This window comes from Aquarana catesbeiana, linkage group LG01 (genome assembly GCF_042186555.1).
Source record: "Aquarana catesbeiana isolate 2022-GZ linkage group LG01, ASM4218655v1, whole genome shotgun sequence".
In the NCBI taxonomy this organism is placed as follows: Eukaryota; Metazoa; Chordata; class Amphibia; order Anura; family Ranidae; genus Aquarana; species Aquarana catesbeiana.
Genome location: NC_133324.1, coordinates 539,740,628 through 539,767,895, shown reverse-complemented (window position 1 = coordinate 539,767,895; position 27,268 = coordinate 539,740,628). Strand labels below are relative to the sequence as shown.

Below are 27,268 nucleotides of genomic sequence, written 5' to 3'. Positions count from 1 at the left end.
ATCAAGCTGAAGTTAGAAGCTGATTGGCTACCATGCACAGCAGCACCAGATTCAGAGTGTTCCAGTTTTAGTAAATCTCCTCCTTTGTGTCCTTTGTGTATTTTCTGTGTAGTACTCCAGCATGAAGCAACTTCTGCGCTTTGCTTCTATACAAGAGTTTAACTGCTGGTATCTTTTCTTGTGCAAGATAATTGACCTTGTATCTGCCTTCTGTAGAGGTTGGACCTGATGGGTCCCATCCACTGCTCTGCTCTCTGCACAGTGATGATAGGGTTGCCACCTCTTCAGGATTCACCCGTACAGTTCGGGGTTTAGAATCATGCATCCAGGTTTCAGACTGACTGAGACCCGGACACATTATTCAGACCGGACTGTGACTTCCAAGCAGGGTTTCTGGCTGCAGTTGTCTAAGCCGAGAGTGTGTGTTACACTCTTTCACACGGCCAAAAGTTAGCACTAACCTAACAATCCCCCCCCCCTACACACACATTCCAGCAGCCTCAGAAACATCTAGAGGAGAGGTGCTGACTGCCAAGGGGTGAGTAAGCTCACCATCCATCCTTGTCTGTTACTGAAGTTTCCCCTCTTCTCTCTCCTGCCCCTGAGTGAGTATACTATGGTAAATAAGGGTTCTCAGAGCACCCCTTACATCAGAGTTTCCCTCTACACCAGAGGCCACAGTGTTCCCCGTTACATCAGAGTCCTCTCCATACATCAGAGTTCTCATTGTTCCCCCAGAAATCAGGGATCCTAGAGCATTTCTTATGTTAGAGTCCCCAGAGTTCTCCCTTACACCAGAGTCAGCTGGGTCCCCCCTTACAGTGTAAGAGAACTCTGAGTTCAGATGTAAAAGGTGAACTCTGTGGATTCAGATGTAAAGCAGGACTCTTGTTAACTTCTGATGATTAGAAATGTTATTTAACCTCTTCCCATCCAGAGCATAGTCAAATGACGGCCGCAAGGTGTCTCTCTTATCCTGGGTGGGCGTCATATGACGTCCTCGGCTCCCAGGCCGCTAGGGGGCGCGCCTGCCGCGTCACTCGGGGGCCAATGCACGTGCCCGCCAGGCACCCGCGATTGCCGGTCACAGAGCAGGGACGTGGATCTGTGTGTGTGAACTCACAGATCCACGTCCTGTCAGGGGAGAGGAGACCGATCGTGTGTTCCCAGTACAGAGGAACACCGATCGGTCACCTCCCCCAGTCAGTCCCCTCCCCCCACAGTTAAAATCACTCCCTAGGTAACACATTTATCCCCTAAATCGCCCCTATGTTAACCCCTTCCCTGCCAGTGACATTTATACAGTAATCAGTGCATTTTTATAGCACTGTTCGCTGTATAAATGTGAATGGTCCCAAAATAGTGTCAAAATTGTCTGATCTGTCTGCCTAAATATCGCAGTCCTGACCAAAATCACAGATCGCGCCATTACCAGTAAAAAAAAAAAAAAAAAAAAAAGCCATAAAATCTATCCCCTCTTTATGTAGAAGAATACACATCGACCTAAACTGAGGGAAAAAAATGTTTTTTTTTTGTTTTTTTTTAAATTGGGATATTTATTATAGCAAAAAGTAAAAAATATTGTGTTTTTTTTCAAAATTGTCAGTGTTTTTTGTTTATAGAGCAAAAAATAAAAATCACAGAGGTGATCAAATACCACCAAAAGAAAGCTCTATTTGTGTGAAAAAAATGATCAAAATGTCATATGGGTACAGTGTTGTATGACCGCGCAATTGTCATTCAAAGCGTGACAGCGCTGAAAGCTGAAAATTGGCCTAGGCAGGAAGGGGATGAAAATGCCTTGTATTGAAGTGGTTAATAGCAAAACATATGTATAGCTTATACTATAAAAAAAAAATGTTGTGCGCCATTAATGTGTTCGGGTTTGACTTGAAGAAAAGGTGGCAACCCTAAGTGATGTTTTAGATTGTAAGCTCTAACAAGCAGGGCCCTCTGATTCCTCTTGTACCAAATTGTAATGTAACTGTAATGTTTGCCCTCATGTTGTAAAGCGCTGCGCAAACTGTTGGCGCTATATAAAACCTGTATAATAATGATGTCACCTCTACTTTTACAGGGAAATATTTGGGTTTGTGATTTGGATTAGTATTAATTGTGTCTATTGAGAAATATGTCTAAAGTTTTTGTGCCTGGAATTTTGCTTTGACTAGAGTAGAGAAAAGTCAGGTCACCAGCCTGGCTTTGCTGGCTGGCAAGCCTATGGTAATCTCTGGCTCTCTGGCATCTTAGTGTGTCCATTGTCCCCTCCTGTTTTGCAGTGGGTCTGTGACTAAACCTTGTTGGTAATAACACACAGTCTATTGATGTTCAGCAGCCTAGAGTGAGTGAGTTATGCAAGGTCAATTGATCCACCTGCTCTGCAGTGGTTGTGTGCACTTTTGTGGGTAGGGATGAGCTTCGAGTTCGACTCGAACATCGGCTGTTCAATCATTCGACGAAGATCGAACATTATGGGCCGTTCGCAGCAAATTCAAGCGGTGCGTCATGGCCCATAATGCACTGTGTCATCGCAGTGGTTTGCTGGCTGATGATGGGCCAAGCATGCACTATGACCTGCATGCTTTGACCAATCACAGAACCGTAAGCAAACATAGCCATAATTGGCCAAAGGCAGGGTGCCTTTGGCCAATTATGGCTCAGGGGATTAAGTACCAGCCCCACACTATATAAGGCCGCCTGCACGTCGGCCATGTGTAGTGTGTTCCGGCGTTCAGAGAGAGAGAGAGAGAGAGAGAGTCATTTAATTTCATTTAGATAGATTGAGCAGACAGTTGATTTAGTTAGCTCCAGTATATTTAGTGGATATATACATTCCAGGCTTTGTGTATATATTGTAGCAGAGCGTCCCAGAGAGAGCCAGGAAAAGTCCTGTTCGGGGTTTATACATCTCCCAGGCTCCTCTCATACACGTTCAGGGATCTCTGATCCATGGTCCAGTTCAGGTCTTCGTCCTCTCCCCCAGGCTAATTTAAGCTCACCTGAGCAGACAGCCTTTGCTCTTGGCCTGGGATACTCAGACAACTTCTGTGTAGGAGAGCAAAAAGGTATGTGGAAGCCTATCAAGCTGTAGGCTTGCTCAGCCTGGTAGTTAGGATCTGTAAATATTGTTTATTTTTTTTTTTTAACATTCAGTTTATTAAAGATTTTCCAAAACAAAATAAAGCAAAACTTTACATTGCCAGGTTATGCCATCTAACAATCATACATCTAGATTCGTTTTATATATCCACACAATTCACAAAAAATTAAGCTTACAAACATATGTGTCTGCCAGAGTATCATCTTATCACTCCCACCCTGTCATACAGAAAAAGTAATGAAGAGTAATGAAGATTCCCTGGAAAAAGGGGGGGGGGGAGAGGAAGAGGGGGAGATACGGAGTAAACCTACTACAAAGTTATATTTAGGTCACATTTAATCAATCGTTAGGTGTTTTGCCTTTACCCATTCATTCCATATTTTCCCAAATTTTTGGGGACAATTTCTTCCCATGTACGTCAGCTTGTAGAGCGGGAGAGCTGTGTTTATCAGTGATTGCCATAATTGTTTAGTAGGTGGTGAGGTCTGGTTCCACTGCAGTAAGATTGCTTTCCTAGCATAAAACGTGGTGTAAAAGAGGAACAACTTCCTGCCCCATGTCAAATCTAAAAAGTCGCTTATGCCCAGAAGGAGAGGGATCGGACTATATGGAACTGATAGTTTCCCAATGCTATTGATTTCAGCCAGAACCTCTGTCCAGAATTTCGACACCACAGGGCAAGCCCAGGTTATATGGAAAAAATCAGCTTGTTGAGAGTTGCACCTAGGGCATACAGCTGTATGGTCAGTGTAAATTCTAGCCAGGCGAACCGGAGAATAATAGGCTCGGTGAAGGAATTTCAACTGAATAAATCTGTCTCTGGCCGATATTACCAGAGGCAGATACTGTTGGACACCCTCCTCCCAATCCTCGTCTGTCAGCTCCGGGATATCTCTCTGCCAGAGGGTAAACAGCCGGGAGATCACAGAGGTATCTAATGTAACAAACATGTTGTATAAGGTAGACATCGTTTTGGTCTGGTCGGGAGATCTGAGCATTCCCTCCACCGGTGACTTTTCTATCATGATTGCAGAGGGGAATTGGGAGCGATAGGCATGCCGTAATTGGAGATACCTGAAGAACATGTGATTCGGGAGGTCTCGGTCTTGCTTCAGTGCATTAAATGTAATCAACTGCCCCTGAGACACTATGTCTCTTAATGTTGTAACTCCATACCTAGCCCACACAACAGGATCAGGGATGGTACGGAAATGCGGCAGGCGAGGATTCCCCCAAAGTGGGGTCTCAGGGGACCATATCCCAGGACCACCCATCTGTCTGCTCATCGAGTCCCACACCCTCAGAGTCGTGGTCATAGGAAGAGTAATCCGTGGGTTAGACTTGGGGCCTCTATAAATCAAGTTTCTGAGCTCCGCATATGAACCCAGCAACGCCGCCTCTAATGAAGAGGCAGGGTTAGCCGGCTCCTCCGACAGCCACCACTTGACCGTCACTAGGACAGCCGCCCAGTAATATTTCACTAGGCACGGTAGTGCCAAGCCGCCAAGCGAGATGGGCATCTGCAGTTTACCCTTAGCTACCCTGGGGGCCCTCCTGTTCCAGACAAAGGATATTAAAATGCTGTCTAGCTTCTGGAAAAAACTGTTTGGTATAGGTACAGGAGTCTGGCGGAAAAGGTAGGTGAACTTAGGAAGGATCGACATTTTAATTAGATTGACTCTTCCAACCGGTGTCAGGGGGAGTGATCTCCATCTGGCACAGTTCTGAGATATCCGCTGAACCACCGGATTGAGACTCAGAGGGATAAATTGCCTTAGGTCCCTATGTATCTCTACTCCTAGATAGCGGAATTGGGGAACTCTCTGCAGCTGTCCATCCATCTGTTGGCGTCCTGTCCCAGAATGTAGGGGAAATATCACAGACTTCCCCCAATTCACACGAATTCCCGAGAATCTCCCAAAGCCATCTATAAGTGACAGAGCCGCCTGCAGTGAGCACCCGTCATCTCTCAGGTATAACAGGGTGTCATCTGCATATAAGGATACTTTTTCATGCAGTGGACCTCTCACTATTCCTGTAACTTGTGCTGAGGCACGTAGGAGCGCCGCCATAGGCTCAATAGCTAGTGCGAAGAGACCCGGGGACAAGGGGCACCCCTGCCTCGTTCCCCTGCCCAAAACGAAGGGTGATGACAGGACTGTTCCGGTACGGACCCTAGCTCTCGGTTCCTTGTATATCAACCTAACCCAGGAAATGAAGGATGGACCAAAACCGAACTTTTCGGAGGACCTCCCATAGATAGCCCCACTCTACGGAGTCGAAGGCCTTCTCCGCATCGAGAGAGGCCACCATTTCATCATCCCCCCCCTCACCTCCAGACGCCAGGATTGCATACAGCCTACGAAGATTAATATCGGTTCCCTTGCCAGGCATAAATCCCGATTGATCCTCATGGATCAGGGTAAGTATAACTTCGTTTAAGCGCTTGGCAAGAATTTTGGTGAGTACTTTGGCGTCGGAGTTGAGGAGGGAGATGGGTCAGTATGAAGAGCACAGCTGAGGGTCTTTCCCAGGCTTGGGTATTACCACTATGATGGCCTGAGACATCGATGATGGGAGGTCACCGGCCTGTAAGGTTTCGGTAATCATGTCATGCATTTTGATAGTTAATTCCTCTAGGTACTGTTTATAGAATTCAGGGGGGATCCCATCCTCCCCCGGAGTCTTTCCTGTCTGCATAGAGGTCAAAGCAACCCGAACCTCCGGTTCTGTAATCGGGGCATCTAGAATTTCCCTCGCATCTTCCGAAAGAGTTGGGAGCGTCACCCCCTCCAAAAATCTATGTAGTTCGTCTAGGGAATAGTCTACCCTGGTGGAGTACAAAGCCTCATAAAATTCTTTGAAACATCGATTGATGTTTACCGGGTCTGTCACCTTAGTCCCATCCTCCCTGCGTAGGCCTGCAATAGTAGAGATTGGGGACTGTTCCTTGGATATCCAGGCCAGCAATCTACCTGGTTTATCACCTTGTTCGAAGATCTTTTGCGTTTGAGTAAGCTGACGTTTATGAACCTTGGCCACCCTAAGTAACATCACCTCCCGGTATGCCACCCTCATATCCTGGGCCGTGACAGGATTGGAGGTCATGGCGAACCTAGACTCTAATTCCTGCGCTTTTGCTTCCGCCTCCTCCAGTGTAATTTTATCATTTCTCCTTTCTCGTGCAATGGATGATAAATAACACCCTCTTATATATGCTTTGAACGTGTCCCAGACCATCGCCATCCCTGTGGTGTTGGCATTAGTCAACCAAAAGCCTCTTATCTCTTTGGCCACCTCTATCTCTATGGTTGGATGTTCAATCCAGAATCTAGAGAGTCGCCAAAGTCTGTCAGCCTGGGGAGTACAGGTTTGGATTGTGCACAGTAGGGGGGAGTGGTCCGAGATGCCTCGTGGAAGCATCTCAATTGTCATGATCTTGGGGAGTATTGTGCTGCTAGCATAGATCATGTCGATACGGGACAGGGTGTTGTATGAGGAAGAGTGGCAGGTGTACTCCCTTTTTGATGGATTCTTCCACCGCCATATGTCAACCAACCCGTATACTTCAGCCCATCTAGACAGTGGCGAGTCCCCAGCAGGGTCAGGAGATAGTTTATCTAAGCAGGGATTTGGAGGTATATTAAAGTCCCCCGCTATGATCACATTGTCAGTCTGAAATTGAGCAATCAGCGCAGTCAGCTTCTGCATTACAGAGATATTAGCTGGGGGAGGCAAATACACTCCTACCAACACCATTTCCACCATGTCTATGTTAGCGTGTATCAACACATACCTCCCCTCCGGGTCCGTGGCCACATCTAACAGTTCAAAACTAAGTGCTTTGTGTACCAAAACACTAACTCCTCTAGCGTAGCCGGAGTAAGTGGCATGGTAGTGGTGGTTCACCCAAGGTCTTTTTAAACCCATCACTCTACCACCCACTAGGTGCGTCTCTTGAAGGATGCATATCTGAGGGGAATATCTCTTAAGGTAATCAAAGACCAGGGAGCGTTTAACTTTGTGATTTAAACCCCTAACGTTCCAAGACAGAATTCTAATTGGGGCCATTATTGATTATAATGTAAAAGATTATCGGATGGACCCGGAGGAGAAATCACCCCCCATATCCCAGGGCTCAGCCATGACAACCATATGTCGAACGTTACCGACCCCCTGATCAGCAACCACTGAAAACACTCATAGCAGACATAGTAAAACAGTATCATGAGGCATAAGGCACAAAGGCAGGCAATAAAAGAAAAAGAAATCATATAAACCTGAAACATACCCAACTCCCCCCCCCGTCCCACCCCACACCTCCAAATGTAACTCATGGGGTGTTTGTATACCCAAACCAAACTTGTTAACCATTGTAGATAGGAGAAATCTCCTTTGGGGGGTGGTGCGTAGTATAGAGCGCACCAAGGACTCAGAGCCCCATCCGGAGCTAGGGAGCCCCGCCCAGAACCGATCAGAAAGACCACTACCACCAAGGAGGCCTGCACAGAATTAACTGCCCAGGATCCCCCCTCGGTCTTGTTTCACCTAGAATAATCTAGGGGCACATTCTTAATAAACTATATACACACTACTTTCTCATTTACCCAAGGCTATGTGTAGGGCCATGGTCCGCCCTCCCGTCCTCGCACCAAAATCATCCTTCCATTTCACTTAGATAATCTAAGGGCACACACTTTAGTTACAATTTCAGCTTTTCCCTCGTTTACATGAAGAGAGAGAGGCGCCGACCACAGCCCAGGCTAAATACCCATGTCCTCTCACCGCTGCACCTGTAGCTAGCAGAGGGCGCAATCTAATTTAATAACAAATCATATCTAAGCGCCTATGGGGGGAGAAAGATCTCTCATTTGCTATTCAATTTCACTCAGAAATATTAATCCCTTTACCGCTTCACTTAGAACAAGCTAAGGGCACATTCTTAGTTGCATTACTCCCTCTCGGCCAGAGTCTGCCATCGGTATTCTATTATACATATGGAATGCTCAGAGTTCCCCGTGGAGGGAGAGAGGGTCAGAAGTACTGTGTCAGCTAGACCTGAAGGAGTGTCCTCCCATTGTTGAATCCAAGCCTGAGTCCCCCAGGATAGAATAATAAGAGCCACTGTAATTCCGGCTACAACAGTCAGGAGGAGTAAGCCAACCAATCCAAAGTACGTACCTCAGGTAAGGAAGGGCGAATAAGCCGCTAGTAGTAATTGTCATGGGTATTCAGAGGCTATCCACAGATCAAACTAAAGAGGAAACATATCCGGCTGACACATGTATACAATCTCTGGTATCTCCAGAATTAAGAACATAAACCCCCCCTCCCCCTCCCGCCTCACCAGTAACCAACGTATCCTCCGGAGTAGATCCCATAGGAAGTTAGTGTAGCAAACGGTCAAGAGGACAGGTTTGTAAAGGACCAGGCATTCTATTTGCAACTGGGGATTTCTAGATTAGTAAAAGAGGAAAGAAAAAATAAAAAAATTAATGAAAAAAAGGAACAACAAAAAAAAAAACCCCAGTAGGTAGCTTAGCGTTGCCTCGGAAGGGATTCCACCCATCTGGATGCCTCATCTGGGGAAACAAAAAACTTGGTTGTCTCGCCGTCAATCACTCTGAGGTGCGCTGGAAACATCATGCTGTACTTGAGACCTCTGCTCCTAAGTTGGGCCTTGATCTGGTCAAACGATCTGCGCTGCCTTTGCGTTTCTATGGAGAAGTCTGGGAATAACATGATCTTCACGTTTTCATGTCGTAGTTCTCCTATTTTCCTGGCCTCTCTGAGAACGAGGTCCCGGTCTCTAAAATTCAAAAGGCGAAAAATGAATGTTCGTGGCGGGGCGCCAGGCGGGCCTGGAACCGACGGCATCCTATGAGCCCGTTCAACTGCAAAGTGCTGGGAGAATGGCGCCTGCGGGAGGAGCGTACGCAGCAAGTGTTCTGTAAATGTCTCGGGCTCTCTCCCTTCAGCCCCCTCCGGGAGACCGACCATGCGTAAATTGTTCCGCCTGTTCCTATTCTCTTGGTCTTCTGCCCGGGATTCAATCGCCTTCATTTTAAGCTGTAACGTGCGGAGGGAGGTAGAGTGTTCCCTGACCGTGTCTTCAGTCTCCCCCACTCTCCGCTCCGCCTCTGTTAATCTATCCCGGTGCTTGTCCATGTCGCGCCGTATGAGGCCCATCTCAAGCTGCATCTGCTCGATCTTAGTGGTCAGTGTCGTTTGGCAGCCCGTAATGGCTTGCATGAGCGCCTGGAACTGATCAGCTCCCAGTTGGGGCGACTCAGCCTGCTCCGTCTGGGACGCCATGTTAGTATAGGCCGTCCCGCACGCACCTCTGGCCGTTGGCGGGGTCCTAGGAGCCTGCTGCCTCTTTCTCTGAGAACCGGAGCTTCCCCTTCTCATACCCGACCGTGTTCTCTACCTCCCGGCAGTGTTAGGGCGAGGATTAATCCTCTATAAGCGGATGGAGTGTCGGTCAAGGACGGAGCTCCCTTCACACACATCCTATCTGGTCGCCATCTTGGCCACGCCCCCAAATATTGTTTATTTAGTGCCGAGACACAGCTAGGTTTTGTTTTGGCTATTTTTGTTCCTATTTGTTTTTTTGGAACACTGTACAGCGCCTGTATATAGACTTGTATATATCACAAATAAACACCGCACTGTTTGTCACTATTTCACTGGATTTAGTATCTGTGCCTGAAAGACTGCTCATCCCAGGGAGCTTTGTACCTGCTACCTGTTCCCCAGGTTACATATGGTGGAGAATGCGGGCAGCTGTAGTAAGTTACTACTTAAAAGGCCAGTACTTAGTGTGACTAAACATGGAGGAAATCCTAAAACAATTGGTGATATCCAACGCTGCACAGCAACAAGCAAACGCTGCACAGCAACAAGCAAACGCTGCACAGCAACAAGCAAACGCTGCACTGCATCAAGCAAACGCTACACAGCAGCAAACAAACGCTATAGCACAGGAATAAACCAAGGCGCTGTGCCAACAGATTGGTGCTGTACAGGAGCTATCGCAGAGGCTGTTTGAACAGCTAGCCACTGATGCAAAAGAGGATAGGAAAACCTTGGCTGGGGTTGTGGAGACGCTAGCACAGTGGTTACCTGCTAAAGTTAATGTTGTTGGAGACAAGCCCTCAGCCATCCATGTGGGTCGCTTTCTTTCTAAGATGACTGCAGATGATGATCCAGAGGCCTTTCTCTTAACGTTTGAACGGACTGCTGAGAGGGAAGGTTGGCCCAAAACCCAGTGGGCAGGACTGGTCGCCCCCTTGCTGTCTGGAGAATCGCAGTAGGCCTACTATGATTTGGAGTCAGCAGAAGCAGGAGACTATGAAAAGGTCAAGCGGGAAATCCTGGCGCGACTTGGTGTCACCTTGGCAGTTCGAGCACAGCGGGTCCACAGCTGGTTCTTCCAAGACGAGAGGCCCCCAAGATCGCAGATGTTCGACCTAATTCACTTGGTGAGGAAATTGCTAGAGCCGGAGTCCCTGTCTGGGCCACAAATAGTGGAGCGTGTGGTCATGGACCGGTCCCTGAGGTCACCACTAGTTCCCCTGCAGAAGTGGGTGAGTCAAGGAGACCCCAACTCGGCGGACAACCTCATGGAACTCGTTGAAAGGTACTTTGCTGCAGAGAGCCTGGTCACCACCCCTACAGCCACACGGACTTTCCACCCAAAGCCACGGTCTCCCCAGGCAACCGGTAAGACTGTTCCAGGGGAAGTGGGTGGTAAGCATGGCAAGGAAATAAGGGGGAGGATTTTTGGTGCCAGGACTGAAGTTTGGCGTCCCAAACAAGGGAAGTTACTGCCTGTCAGCAAACCAAACTGGGGAAACATCAGGTGTTTTCGTTGCCAAGAACTGGGACATGTTGCAGCAAACTGTCCATTAACAGATGAACCAATGCAGTGTGATCTATCTATTAGAAGGCAGTCTATGTTTGCTGCTGTTTCATGCGCTGCAGCACCAAGTATGGGAAAACACATGTGCCAAATGACTGTTAATAATAAGCCTATTACGGCCTTGCTGGACTCTGGTGTCACTCTAGTGATTTTGGTTACAGCTGAGATGGTTGAAACTGTGAATTTGCATGCTAAAAAAGTTGCTGTGATCTGTGTACATGGGGATACCCGCGAGTATCCTATAGACACTGTTCAGTTTAAAACTGGCTTAGGTACGGTGACCCATCCGGTCGGACTTGTGCCCCACTTGGTGCACGAGGCCATCGTTGGTAGGGACTTCCCTAAGTTTTGGGAACTGTGGGATCGTCCCGACCCGGTCGCAGTAGCTTACTCAGTGAAAGAGCCAGAACTCCTGGCCGCTACTGACAATGTGGGTTCAGGGGACTCTTCTCAGGGCTCCCTGGGTTTTCCTTTCTCAGTTATGGCAGGAGAGCTGGAGGAGCCTGAGGAGGTCCCCATAACCAGTGGAGCTGGACAGCCATCTGCTGAATCTGAGCCTACCTTGGAGTTTGCTGACCTTAATGTACACAAGGAAAATTTTGGTACCGAGCAGAGAAAAGACCCAACCCTTGCCAGGGCCTGGGAAAATGTAATGGTGATTAATGATGTACCTGTCGAATCAGGGGACAGGCTCTGTTTTCCTTATTTTAGCAGCAATGAGGATTTACTGTATCGTGTATGTAAAAAAAAATGATGAAGTGGTTGAACAGTTGGTGGTCCCTAAGCCATACAGACGGGTGGTGTTGGAACTTGCCCATGGGCACTTGCTAGGAGGTCATTTAGGGGTTGAGAAAACTACTGAAAGGGTGTTGCGCAGGTTTTATTGGCCCGGGATACAGAAGGATATTGAGAATTATTGTCAATCCTGTCCTGTGTGTCAGATGTCAGCCCCACTACAACACTTCCGAAGTCCTTTAGTGCCGTTGCCCATTATTGAAGTGCCCTTTGAGAGGATTGCCATGGACCTTGTGGGTCCACTCCCCAAGTCTGCCCGAGGTCATCAGCATATCCTTGTAATCATGGATTATGCTACCCGTTACCCCGAGGCCATTCCCTTACGCACCTCGTCTGCTAAAAACATTGCCAAAGAGCTGTTTATGGTGTTCAGTCGTGTTGGAATCCCTAAAGAAGTCCTTACAGACCAGGGCACCCCATTTATGTCACGAATAACTAGAGAGCTGTGCAAGTTGTTTAAGGTGTCGCAATTGCGAACCTCGGTGGACCATCCTCAAACGGATGGCTTGGTGGAACGCTTCAATAAGACATTAAAGAGCATGTTAAAAAAGGTTGTTGACAAGGATGGGAAAAACTGGGACTTCCTGATACCATACTTGATGTTTGCCATCAGGGAGGTTCCCCAGTCCTCCACGGGGTACTCTCCATTTGAGTTGCTTTATGGAAGACACCCTCGGGGACTCTTAGACATAGCCAAAGAAACTTGGGAGGGGGAGCAGACACCCCATAAAAGTGTCATTGAGCATATCGCTCAAATGCAGGACAGGATTGCAGCAATCATGCCGATGGTAAAAGAACACTTACTGCAGGCCCAAGCAGCCCAACAGAGGATATACAACAGGGGGGCCCAACTCCATGTTTTCTCACCTGGTGACAGGGTCCTGGTGTTAGTTCCCACTGTTGAGAGCAAGTTCCTGGCTAAGTGGCAGGGTCCCTTTGAAGTAATTGAAAGAGTTGGGGAGGTCAATTACAAGGTATCTCAACCAGGGAAAAGGAAGCCCGAACAGATTTACCATATAAACCTGTTAAAGCCCTGGAAGGATAGACTGCTGTTAACTGCGCGGTCCCTCCCGGTAACGCCTAAGGGTGCTGAGTCCCTTCTGATCCCCAAGGTCACTATTCCAGACACCCTGTCATATTCCCAAAAGCAGGAAACTAGAGAATTCCTGATAAGAAATAGAGAGAAATTTTCAGAGTTACCTGGCACGACTTTAGCAGTTCAGCATGATATTGTTACTGAACCAGGGGTCCGTGTCAAGCTCAAACCATACCAAATTCCTGAAGCGAGGAGAAAGGACATCAGCGAGGAAGTTAAAAGAATGTTGGAGCTAGATGTCATTGAGGAATCCAATAGTGACTGGTCTAGCCCCATCGTGTTAGTCCCAAAACCGGATGGCACTTGGAGGTTCTGTAATGACTTCAGGAAGCTTAATGCCGTGACAAAGTTTGACACGTACCCAATGCCCAGAGTGGACGAACTTATAGACTGACTTGGCAAGGCTCGCTATCTGACCACTTTGGACTTGACAAAAGTTTATTGGCAAATACACCTGACTGGTAGCGCCAAAGAGAAGACTGCATTTGTGACCCCGGAGGGTTCCTTTCAATATAAAAAATGCCTTTTGGGTTGCAAAATGCCCCCGCGACATTTCAGAGGGCCATGGACAGGACTCTAAGACCCCACCGACAATATGCAGCAGCATATCTAGATGACATAGTGGTACATAGCACTGACTGGGAGTCTCACTTGCCCCGTGTCCAGGCTGTCCTTGATTTCCTCTTCAAAAAAGGTTTTACAGCAAATCCAAAAAAATGTGCCATTGGTCTAGAGGAAGCCAAGTATTTGGGCTGCACTATTGGGCGTGGTGTCATAAAACCTCAAGTGAATAAAATAGAAGCCATCCAGGAATGGCCACGTCCTGCAAACAAGAAGCAGGTCAGGGCCTTTCTTGGCATTGTGGGGTATTATAGAAGATTTATCCCAAATTTTGCAACTATAGCTGCCCCACTGACAGACCTTACGAAAGGGAAAGACTTTGTAATGGTGAAATGGTCCTCAGTAGCAGAGGAATCTTTCCAAGTCCTGAAGAAGGCTCTTCGTGCACAACCAGTACTGTACTCCCCCGATTTCGCCAAAGATTTTTTGGTTCAGACGGATGCGTCTGATGTTGGTATCGGGGGCAGTACTATCACAGGTACACAATGGGGAAGAACACCCTGTGGTGTACCTAAGCAGAAAGCTCAATGACCATGAGGTATGCAGTCATTGAAAAGGAGTGTTTAGCCATAAAGTGGGCCGTGGACGCACTCAGGTACTATTTGTTAGGGCGCCAGTTTGAGTTAATAACTGACCATGCTCCTCTGAAATGGATGGCCCAAAAGAAGGAGACTAATAGACGGGTGAACCGGTGGTTTTTGGGGAATGTGGATGCCCTGTCCCGTGTTCACTCCTGTTGGGCTACAGGTGTTCCAACCCTGGGGTTGAAACAAGGGGGGAGGATATGTAGCAGAGCGTCCCAGAGAGAGCCAGGAAAAGTCCTGTTCGGGGTGTATACATCTCCCAGGCTCCTCTCATACACGTTCAGGGATCTCTGATCCATGGTCCAGTTCAGGTCTTGGTCCTCTCCCCCAGGCTAATTTAAGCTCACCTGAGCAGACAGCCTTTGCTCTTGGCCTGGGATACTCAGACAACTTCTGTGTAGGAGAGCAAAAAGGTATGTGGAAGCTGACAAGGTGTAGCCTTGCTCAGCCTGGTAGTTAGGATCTGTAAATATTGTTTAGTTAGTGCTGAGACACGGCTAGGTTTTGTTTTGGCTATTTTTGTTTCTATTTGTTTTTTTTGAACACTGTACAGCACCTGTATATAGACTTGTATATATCACAAATAAACACCGCACTGTTTGTCACTATTTCACTGGATTTGGTATCTGTGCCTGAAAGACTGCTCATCCCAGGGAGCTTTGTACCTGCTACCTGTTCCCCAGGTTACAATATCTATATACTGTATCCAGTTTAGCTAGATCTCGCTGCAGACCGTTCCTGTTCTCTTCCCAATATACTACAGGCAGGCAAGTTCATTCAGTTAGCTGCAGTATATTCAGTACTGTATCCTGTGCAGCTAGATCCCACTGCAGACCGTTCCTGTAGTTCTGTTCCTAATATACTACAGGCCGACGAGTTCATTCAGTTAGCTGCAGTATATTCAGTACTGTATCCTGTGCAGCAAGATCTCGCTGCAAACCGTTCCTATTGTTCTGTTCCTAATATACTACAGGCAGGCAGTTCATTCAGTTGGCTGCAGTATATTCAGTACTGTATCCTGTGCAGCTAGATATCGCTGCAGACCGTTCCTGTTGTTCTGTTCCTAATATACTACAGGCAGGCAGTTCATTCAGTTAGCTGTAGTATATTCAGTACTGTATCCTGTGCAGCTATCTCACTGCAGACCGTTCCTGTTGTTCTCTTCGTAATATACTACAGGCAGGCAGTTGATTCAGTTAGCTGCAGTATATTCAGTATATATATACATCCCAGCTTTGTGCAGCTACATCTCACTGCAGGCCATTCCTGCTGTACCTATTCAAATACATTACAAATACATCAAATACAGTATGTCTGGAAGGCCAACAAGGAGAGGCAGATGCTCACAGGCCACTAAAAGAGGGCAAGCAGGCTCTGTGTCTACAGCCAACATTGCTGGTTGTGGACACGGTGCATCCTCAGCACGTGGCCGTGGGGCACGCTTGTCCTTTTTTTTGGCAGCTGGCCATGTTGAGCCACAACATGCAGAAGAGTTGATGAGTGGATGACCAAGCCGTCCTCATCCTCTTCATCCTCTGTCACCCAGGCTCAGAGTACTTTGGCTGCCAATGCAGCTGCCAAAGCGCCCTCTTCCATTGGCTCAATGTCATCAGTCACTCCTTCCCTAGCCCCACCATCATGCCCTGAGGAGTCCCCCGAACTGTTCGACCACAGTATTGGGTACATGCTGCAGGAGGATGCGCAGTGTTTTGAAGGCTACGATGATGGTACCCAGATCGAGGAAGGCAGTAACGTGAGCCCAGAGAGAGGGGGTGCCCAAGAAGGACAACAAACTGGCAGTCATGTTCCCCCAGCTGCAGCATACTGCCAGGTTTGCTCCAGTGATGAGGAGGGAGGGGATGATGAGGTCACTGACTCCACGTGGGTGCCTAATAGGAGAGTGGAGGAGTAGGAGGAGGCACATCTCCAACGAGGCAGGATGCCCTCCAGGGGCCAGCTTAAGGGCAGCCAACTGACTGCACCACACCGCAGAGCTCCACATGTGCAGGGCGCTGCTGACTTTGTGCGTTTTTCCAAAAGTTCTTTGGTGTGGGCCTTTTTTGAGAGTTGTGCAGCAGATCGCACCGTTGCTGTTTGCATTATATGTCTGAAGTGTATCAAGCGTGGCCAAAGCAGCAGCCGCTTGGGCACCACATGCTTGGCCAGACATATGTCGAACTCCCATGCAGTCCGTTGGCAAGCGTACTTAAAAGACCCACTTCAAAGAAGAAGGCAGACCTCCCTTTGCTCCTCATCAACTGGGATCTCCAACCCCACTATACCTTCAGTTCTCTCAGAAACCTGCACTGAGAGGAATGAAGGTGTAGAATTAGGTGTGCCAAGTACTTGCGGGCAATCTGCTATCGCTACACCAACGTCCAGTTGTAGCAGGTAAATTTCCCTACCTCAGTTGCTAAACCAGCGAAAGAAATTCGGTCCTAGCCATCCACATGCCCAGCGGCTGAATGCTAGCTTGGCTAAATTGCTAGCACTTCAACTGCTGCCTTTTCAGCTGGTAGACTCTGCAACCTTTTGTGAATTTGTGGAATGTGCGGTACCTCAGTGACAGGTTCCCAAACGCCACTTTTTTTCACAGAAGGCGATTCCGGCTCTCTACCGGCATGTGGAAGGCAATGTCTTGGCCTCGCTGGACAGGGCGGTCAATGGTAAGGTGCATATTATCAGCAGGCATGGACAGGGATGTTACCTACCTTTCACGGCGCACTGGGTGACCCTACTGACAGCTGGGAAGGATGCAGGACATGGTTCAGTATTGTTGGAGCTTGTTCCACCACCACGCCTCCAAAATGCTACTAGTGGTGGTTCTGACACACCTCTCTCCTCCACCCCCTCCTATTCTTCTTCCTCTATAGTTTTGTCCTCGGAACCAGCGGTGCTCCGTAGGCGTTTAAGGGGCTACGCAAGCACTCAGGCAAAAAGATACCATGCGGTGCTTGAGCTGGTGTGCGTAGGGGACAGGAGCCACACTGGGGCAGAGATTCTGTCAGCTCTGAAGGGGCAGGTTGACGCCACGCCAGCTTCAGGCAGGAATGGTGGTTTGCGACAATGGCACCAACCTCCTCTCCGCCCCCCGACAGGAACACTTCACCCATGTTCCCTGTTTGGCTCACGTCCTTAATTTGGTGGTGCAGCAGTTCTTGTGCAGGTACCCGGGCTTACAGGATCTCCTGGGGCAGGCCAGAAAAGTGTACATTTCCGCCGGTCATATAATGCCAGTGCTCAGCTGGCTGACCTCCAAAAGGAATACAACCTGCCCAAGAACTGCCTAATCTGTGACATGGCCATCAGATGGAACTGAACGTTGGCCATGCTACAGGGGCTGCACATGCAGCAGAGGGCCATCAATGAGTACCTGTGCGACTATGGCAACAGGACAGGGTCAGGGGAGCTTGGCTTTTTTTTGCCACGCCAGTGGCTCATGATCAAGCATGCATGCACTGTCCTGTCACCATTTGAGGAGGCCACGAGGATGGTGAGCAGTGACAGTGCATGCATCAGTGATACTGTCCCTCTTGTCTACCTGTTGGAGCACATGCTGCGTGGAATAATGGACAGGGCACTTGAGGTAGAACAGAGGGAGGAAGAGGAGGACTTCCTTACCTCTCAAGGCCCCCTTTATCCAGACAGTGTTCCTGTGGGCCCGCCAATCACACAGGAAGAGGAGGATTGTGTCAGCATGGAGGTGGAGCCTAGCACTCAGCATCAGCAGCAGTCTTCAAGGGATCGTTTACAGTCCCCAGAAACCCATGGACTTGTACGTGGCTGGGGGGAGGTGGCTGCGGATCAGGTCGTCCTTAGTGACCCAGAGGACTCCGGACCAAATGCCTCAGCAAACCTACGCTGCAAGGCCTCCCTGATCCTGCAAAGCCTGCGAAAGGACCCTTGGATTCATGGTATCAAGGAGAGGGATCAGTACTGGCTGGCAACCCTCCTTGATCCACGTTACAAGGTTGCAGAACTTATCCAGCCATCGTAGAGGGAGCAGAGGATGAAACATCTTCGGGAGGCCTTGAAGAAAGGTTTGTGAGGTTTCTAGAGCCTGGGAGGTTACAAATTCCTGGTCCTGGACAACATGTTTCTGAGGCTTTGGTCAGTCACAGAAGGGAGTGGTGGAGAAGGTGGCCATCTGACATATGCGTTCAGACAGTTTTTTTAGTCCACAGCCCCAAGGTCTGATCGGTTCCAGCAACCTTCGCCAGTGTCTGATTTACATGGTGCAGTAATACCTAGGGGCAAGATCAGACTTGGAGACCTTTCCAACCAAAAATCCTTTGGGTTAATGGGTCTTGAGGATGGGTCACTGGCCAGAGCTTGCACAGTATGCAATTGAGCTACTGGCCTGTCCTGCATCCAGCGTTCTTTCGGAATGCACATTCAGTGCTGCTGGAGGCTTTGTAACTGATCACAGAGTGCGCCTGTCCACCGACTCGGTTGATCGGCTCACCTTCATAAAATGAATCAATCTTGGATCACCAACTACCAAGCACCTGATGCTGATGTAACCGACTAATTTTTTTATGAATGTGAGATCCCTTTAAGACTGCCTATGCTGATGATGAGTGACTATCCTGTTATGCTGAGTGACTATCCTATTCCTCCTCAATGTTCATGTTGATAGCTTGTAAGAACATTTTTGGTTCTGGGCACCACCACCAGTGGCTAAGGCCCAATTTTTCTGCCCCTGTTCAACAGGGGCGTGTAATTACAATTTTTGCTGTAATATTTTTCAGCAGGGCTTGTTCCTGCGCTAAACTAGAGTATCTGTGAGGGGTTGCAGCGTTGTGGCACCACCACCAGTGCCTAAGGCCCAATTTTTCTGCCCCTGTTCAACAGGGGCTGTAATTACAATTTTTGATCTAATATTTCACAGCAGGGCCCGTTACTGCGCCCACCAAGAGTAACTGTGAGGGCTTACAGTGTTCTGGTACCACCAACACCTAAGGCCCAAATTTCTGCAGAGTATATAGGTCAGGCCCCAACTTTCAAACATCCGACTTACAAATGACTCCTACTTACAAATGGAGGGAGACAACAAGAAGGGAGAGGAAATCTACCCCTAGGAAGGGAAATTCTCTCCTGTAAGAGTTAATATGGGAAAAAGGTGTCTCCTCCACTGATGCTTTATTACCAATCCTTGTTTCCCTAAAAACCCCAAATTTTCAAAATCCAATTTTCATTGGGACAGAAAGTGAGGTGAAATCTTCTGAATAGGGGCACAGACAGCAAAACAAATGTTACAGAGGTGATAACCCTTCCCTATGTTTTCCAAAAAGCTTAAAAATAGATTTTTTGGCTGGAGCTACATTTACAAAATGTACCTGTTCTAAATACAAAGAGATTCAACTTAAGAACAAACCTACAGTCCCTGTCTTTCTTGGGACCGCCTGTATACTGGTGTTCAGAGTATATAGGGCCTGGGGCCCCACGCTTTTTCTTTTTTTAATTTGGGTGCGGGGTTCCCCTTAATATCCATACAAGACCCAAAGGGCCTGGTAATGGGCTGGGGGGTTACCCATGCCGTTTTTCTCAATTTTCATCCATATTGCCGGGACCCGACATTACATTACAGCCGCAGTTTTAAATTACTTTTATTCATTTAGAAATGTCATTTTGTGCAGGGACTGTTCTAAACATGGGAAACACGCCACTTTACAGGCATACTATAGACACCCCCCAAGTATGATATTTAAAAGAAATATTTCACTTTTATTTTTTCACTTTAAGCATCATTAAAATCACTGCTCCCGAAAAAACGGCCGTTTTTAAAACTTTTTTTTTGCATTGATACATACCCTTTTTAGGACAATAACTTGCATATTAGCCTTTAAAATTTTGATTTCTTTCACTTTTATTTCACTTTTGATTTCTCACATTCGAGTCCCATAGACTTTAACGGTGTTCAAAAGTTTGCACGAACTTTCGGTCCGTTCGCGTGTTCTGGATGCGAACTGGGGGGTGTTCGGCTCATCCCTATTTGTGGGTAATGGCTCATTGTATATCATTTTTACAGTGGCCTGAATTGATCTTGTCCTGCACAACCATTACCCCTGCTGCTCAGTGGTGGTTTTTGAGGCGACCTTTGTTGGTAACGTCTTCAGTGTTCTGTATGCACAGTGCCTTGTAGTGACCTGATCACACATGTTCACCCTATCGTTCTACAGTAAACTGTGAGTATCCCTTGTGGTTCTGTCTCACTTGTATTTGCATGAGTTTATGGTGCCCTAGTTAAACAAGGCTTCTGGCCCCTGGTGCTTTGCAGTTGGTCCGAGAGTCACCCAGGTAGTTCTGTCTCACTAGGATATGGTTTGCACAGCGGCTTACAGTGCACTCATCATGGGTGGCTTTTAACTCTGTGTGTTTTGCAGTTGGTCCAAGAATATCTCTTGCTGGTAATGTCCAGCTTGTACACTGTTGATGGCCTCTTATAATGTAGTCACAGCAGTCATTGTCCTTACTGCCATGTCAGGCTGTTAACCCTTTCTGTTCTGCAATTGGTCTGGGAGTCACCTTTGCAATTGCATACTCACTCACTTGTGGACTATAATAGATGGCCTCTGGTCCCCCCTTCTCCTTTGTTTAAGGGCCTTGGATGATCTCCTATTCCTCCTGCTCTGCAGCTGGTAATGTGTCCACTTTGTTGATATGCTCTCACTTCTAGGCATATACAAAAAGGGGGGACCCTCACCTTGCCAACATCCAAATTATATAGAAAAAGCCAGAGAAAGTAGATCTTACTTTCTCAAAAATGGCAGACTTTAAAGGCACATGTTATTTGTAATAAAGATTGTTATTTTTTATACTATCTTAAAACATCATAAAATCATTGCAACACCCTCTACTTGTTGTAGGTCAAAAGATACCCAAACCCAAGCATGGAGGCATGGCTCCATTCATGTAGAATGTATGTAAATCCATCAGTGGAGAATATGACTAATGTTAACGTGGATATCAAGAATCAGGTCCACAATTCCTCCATGCATGCAAGTGACCATTGAATGCTGGAATTGTCACCGACAGTAGGTCACTTTCAGTAGTGAACTGTGATTTAAAGTTAATCACTAAAATCATTGTCAATAGACCTAACTGATGTATTGACCAATATATCCATGTTGACAATCCTGCCCACTGACCTACAAAGCTTTCAATCTTGTATAGAGAAACCTATCTAGGGTCCCAAGGGGTGTAGGTTTCCAGGTAACATGCTATATTTCCCCCGGGCCCAAAACAGCTGCCCCTGGAGCCCATGCTGCCTGTACATTGGGGGTCGCCCTGCGCCCCACGATGCCACTGCCATTGAGGCAGCAGTCGTCCACATACAGCAGGGGAAGAAAGGGGGCGGGCCGGGAGCGCCACTGACTCTCAGACCCCGCCCGCATGCAATCTGTATGGTCGGGAGAAGTCTGAGGCAGCAGGTGCAGCTAAGTAACCAGAGTGGAAGCAGCAGCGCTGAGATCCCGAAGCGCGGATCAGATGTGGAGTGAGCTGGCTGGCAGGTAGATCCTTCTCCCCAATGCAATGTGCAATTAATCTGGCTGCCTGTGGATTGTCTGACGAGGCTGCACTGATGGACACTGATAGGCTGCACTGGTGGGCACTGATGAGGTGGCACTGATGAGGTAGCATTGATGGACACTGTTAGGCTGCACTGGTGGGCACTGTTAGGCTGCACTGGTGGGCACTGAGGAGGTGGCTCTGATGAGCTGGCATTGATGGACACTGTTAGGCTGCACTGGTGGGCACTGATGGACACTGATAGGCTGCACTGATGGGCTCTGATAGGCTGCACTGATGAGGTGGCACTGATGAGGTGGCACTAATGGGCACTGATAGGCTGCACTGGGGGGCACTGATGAGGGGGCACTGATAGGCGGCATTGATGAGGTGGCACTGATGGGCACTAATAGACTGCACTGGTTGGCACTAATAAGGTGGCACTAAAGGGCACTGATAATCTGCACTGATGAGGTGGCACTGATGAACACTGATAGGCTGCACTGATTGGCACTGATAGGCTGCACTGGTGGGTGCACTGATGGACACTGATGCGACTGCACTGATGGGCACTAAAGAAGGCACTAATAAGCTGCACTGATGGGCACTGATGAGGTAGCACTGATAGGCTGCATTGGTGGGCACTGATGAAATGGCACTGATGGACACTGATGAGGTGGCACTGATAAGCTGCACTGATGAGAACTGATGACATGGCACTGATAGACGGCACTGATGGACATTGATGCGGCTGCACTGGTGGGCACTGGAGAGGTGGCATTAAAGGGCATTAAGAAAATGCACTGATAAGGTGGCACTGATAGGCTGCACTGGTGGGCACTGATGAATACTAATGAGGTGGCACTAATGAACTGCACTGGTGGGCACTGATGAGGTGGTACTGAGGGACACTGATGGGCACTGATATGCTGCACTGATGGACACTGGCTGCACTGGTGGGCACCGATGAGGTGGCAATGATGGGCACTGATAGGCCGCACTGATGGACCCTATTCTGTCCATATACTACCCTAGCCTGTCCATATACTGCCCTAGCCTGTCCATGTACTACCCCAGCCTGTCCATATACTGCCCTAGCCTGCCCCTATACTGCCCTATCCCAGTGGCATATCATCCATGGGTGCAATATGTTTACTGCACATGGGCCCTGAGGGGTGGAGGGGCCCACTGTGCTGACACACACTGCACCCATAGATGCCCTAGGGTGCCAAGATGGAGGAGCAGGTAACATGGTGGTATGTAATATAATTTTGCATATAGACAAGGTGCTGCTGCATTTAAATCTGGCTGATTAATTTAATTTTAGTTTTAATTATCATGATATAAAATAATGGATGTGGGGGCCTTTTGGTGAGCGTGAAATTACAGGGAAGCAGAGCTGCTTCTGATCTGGGCTGGAATTATTTGCTCTAGCCCTGACTTCTTCAGTCGTTGATGTCTGTACTCTGAGGCTGCTCTCACCCTGAGGTGCTTAGAACCTCTGTCATGGGTGGGGCCTGATGTAACCTCCTGGTTCAGCCTTGAACTGCACTGAATTATCTCCAGTCCCAGGGATTGCTAGTCTTCACAGAAGGTGCTTCTGTGAATCCATGGGTTCAGTTCATCACAACCTATACTCTTGTGCTCAGGGACTGACTTTTTTTTTAAGTTTGCCTTTACTCTTGGATGGATTTTGCTTGATGTGGAACCAGGATTTCTTTCCAGGCTGTACTCTGTAGGATGAATCTGGCTTCTCCAGTCTGGTCTGCATCAGTGTTGGGCCTTTGGGATCATCAAGGGTCTAGGCTTGGCCTTAGTTGTTCCGTTCAGTAGCCACTTTCCTCTCACGATTTGGAGGTAGGCCTTCGTACAGGTGTTTCTTGCATTCGTTCTTCCTGTACTTTTCCCAACGATTTAATGGGGTCACAAACGTTTTTTTTCCCTGTCTAGCTTTACTTGTGTTATTACCTTATCGTCACAATTGAAAGACTGATTTGAGGCTGTGGTCTCTTAATTCCTTTGGTGTTTTATTTTCTATTAACCTTGACCAGGACTTTTTCAAACTTCTCTCTGTCCTGCACATATATATCAGCTGGAAGTTTTCCTTCCATTGGTTGGGAGGTGGTATGCACTATTCAAATGTATTTTTCAGCTGTTATTCCTACTTGTCTGTCTGACTCTCTGATGTAAGTAATGTGTAAGGTGCTATAAGCTGCTGTCTTGAGATCTCTCAAGCTCTTGTTGACCTGTTTGTTGCATAGGTCCATTAGTGTTTGCTGTGTTGTCCACACCCCTCTTGGACTTCTGGACTGGATTTATGTGGAACTCCTTCAGAGCCTCTGTCCTATACCTGGGTAACACTATTACCTCCAGGGTCTAGCATTTGCTCTACCTATTTTATCATTACTTTATACCTCTCCCATGTGTCTCTGTTAGCGTTGTCCACTCCTGTTAGTAGTAGGCATTATTTATTTGGGGTTTGCTTTATTGATAGTACATTGTCATTTAAATAGGTGTAGCTGATACAAGATCCAGCTCTGGTTCACACTTATAAAATGTTGTACACTGGTGTGGAGGATTTTATACAATAAATTAGGTTTCAATGGCATTTAAGATATGCTTCAGTGTATAGATGGGTATATGTTGTTTTTGCATGATTTATAGGTTAGGTTTTCTGATGTGTTTATTTATCTTCAAAATCGCATCTTTTGGAAGGTTATTCTTTTTTTTGTGATTTTCTGTGGTATTTTAAGCCCCTTGCATATCCTGGTGCTGTGGTCCTATGGTTTTTATGGGTATTTGACATACTCAGCTAACTGAATAGTCATTTTGTAATAGTCAGTATGTAAACTCTTGGAGGGGATGATAAGGGACTATATACAAGATTTTAGTAATGAGAACGGTATCAGTAATCAGCATGGATTCATGAAGAATCGTTCTTGCAAAACCAATCTATTAACCTTCTATGAGGAGGTGAGTTGCCATCTAGATAAAGGAAGGCCCATAGATGTGGTGTATCTGGATTTTGCAAAAGTATTTGACACAGTTCCCCATAAACGTTTACTGTAGAAAATAAGGTCCATTGGCATGGACCATACATGGGGGTGAGTACATGGTTTGAAAACTGGCTACAAGGGCGAGTTCAGAGGGTGGTCATAAATGGGGAGTATTCGGAATGGTCAGGGGTGGGTAGTGGGGTCCCCCAGGGTTCTGTGCTGGGACCAGTCCTGTTTAATTTGTTCATAAACAACCTGGAGGATGGGGTAAACAGTTCAATCTCTGTATTTTCAGACGATACTAAGCTAAGCAGGGCAATAACTTCTCTGCAGGATGTGGAAACCTTGCAAAAAGATCTGAACAAATTAATAGGGTGGGCAACTATATGACAAATGAGGTTCAATGTAGAAAAATGTAAAATAATGCCTCTGGGTGGCAAAAATATGAATGCAATCTATACACTGGGGGGAGAACCTCTGAGGCAATCTAGTATGGAAAAGGACCTGGGGGTCCTAGTAGATGATAGGCTCAGCAATGGCATACAATGCCAAGCTGTTGCTAACAAAGCAAACAGAATATTGGCATGCATTAAAAAGGGGATTGATTCCAGAGATAAAACAATAATTCTCCCGCTCTACAAGACTCTGGTCCGGCCGCACCTAGAGTATGCTGTCCAGTTCTGGGCACCAGTCCTCAGGAAGGATGTACTGGAAATGGAGCGAGTACAAAGAAGGGCAACAAAGCTAATAAAGGGTCTGGAGGATATTAGTTATGAGGAAAGGTTGCGAGCACTGAACTTATTCTCTCTGAAGAAGAGACGCTTGAGAGGGGATATGATTTCAATATACAAATACCATACTGGTGACCCCACAATAGAGATAAAACTTTTTCGCAGGAGGGAGTTTAACAAGACTCGTGGCCACTCATTAAAATTAGAAGAAAAGAGGTTTAACCTTAAACTACGTAGAGAGATCTTTACTGTAAGAGCGGCAAGGATGTGGAATTCCCTTCCACAGGCGGTGGTCTCAGCGGGGGGCATTGATAGTTTCAAGAAACTATTAGATAAGCACCTGAACTACCGCAACATACAGGGATAAACAATGTAATACTGACATATAATCACACACATAGGTTGGACTTGATGGACTTGTGTCTTTTTTTTCAACCTCACCTACTATGTAACTTTGTAATTTTGTAAAATAAACATTTACAATGCTAAGTGAAGATTCCCCATTGCTTTAATAATTCAACACCGCTGACTTGCATTCTAAAAATAAAAGGAGCAGTAAAGTAGAACTACTGTTTACTACTCTTCAATAGAAAGTAGAGTTTCCATATGCATGAGTATACCTACATGAAATTCCCCATTACAAACATAGAAACAATATTAAAAAAAAGAAAAGAAACATTACCGGAAAAATATTGATATTTACATCAAGCTGATATCTTTTATAAAAAATAAAAATAATAAAAAGGTTTAAAAAGCTTTTTTGTGGAAAAACATTGATAAATAATTTTGAAGTAAAGAAATTGTGGCTGTTTCAATATAAACATATATGTATTTACCATGTCATGCAGGACATCGCTGGTTAAGAAGCTGTCCTGTATGTAGGTTACTTCCACCTCCATGGGCATTCCATAATCATTTGGACGGTGCTGTAAAGAAAGGATACAATATGTAAAATACATTTTTATTAATTAAGTATTAACATGCAGAACCCTTACTCCAAACAATTGTATGCTTTGCTAACCTCAGCTGGAGGTAGAACCCAGAAGGGAGATATTGTAGATTGAACTCCCTGGTTCCCATGGAAATATGGTCCTAATACAAAGAATTTTTGCGTCATCACAAAAAAATGTTACTGATTAGATGGTACAAAGGAACAAATGCAGGAAAAAAAATATCTCACCACATATCACACCAAGACATGGTTGGAAGCTATTGTCAGAACCCTGCAGTTTAAGTTGATAATCCATTTGAGCTTCAATGTCCTGTAGTGATGGCAGAGCCGGACTAAAGGGGTGACTATGGTACCATCCAACCAAAGACAAACCACGAAGGAAGAGACTATGACATATCTGATTGAAAAATATTAATGGTAAATGAGCAAGAAATAAAGTAAGGAGTAATACATACAGAAACAGAATAATTTAAAGAAAGAAGGCTCAGCTGAATTCATCAAAAAGTAAAATGTGCAACTTCCTAATCATCCCTTCAGTTACTGCCGTATCTAAATTATACGGATGCTTTCATTTACTATTGTTTCATCATAGTTATTTAAGTGGAGCATTGTTTTTTTTTTTGTTTTTTTTTTTTAAATTGCTATGAAATAGGTTTCAATCTCTGAAGGAAAGGTAAAAAAAGGAAAAACAAAACACACAAACAAATGAACATGGCAATGGTAATAAAACTACATAGCAAATGTGCGGCACTAAGACCAAACAGTGAATAACTAGATGAAATAACTAAAAAAATATATATTTTGCACAAATCTACTAAAAAAATATATTAAATAAATGAATATAATAAATTAATAATAAATATATCCTATAAAACAAATCCAAAAACGTGCAAATAACATTCAATTATTTATAATGTCCAAAATAAAGTGCAAGTCCTCCATGTGCTGCACAATATC

General features: G+C 46.5%; 1 protein-coding gene across 4 annotated transcripts in view; it reads right to left on the bottom strand.

The window, feature by feature from the left end:
- Positions 1–27,268, bottom strand: part of MPND (MPN domain containing) — a 465,474-nt gene that overhangs the window by 98,514 nt on the left and 339,692 nt on the right. For 3 of the 4 annotated variants that reach the window (XM_073594914.1, XM_073594905.1, XM_073594923.1), the window contains 3 exons: positions 26,540–26,708; positions 26,381–26,451; positions 26,196–26,285 (listed from right to left, as the gene is read on the bottom strand). In XM_073594914.1, the coding sequence (XP_073451015.1) occupies positions 26,196–26,285; positions 26,381–26,451; positions 26,540–26,708 (330 nt within the window). The remainder of the gene's footprint in view (positions 1–26,195; positions 26,286–26,380; positions 26,452–26,539; positions 26,709–27,268) is intronic. The other variant, XM_073594931.1, reaches the window with a different exon arrangement.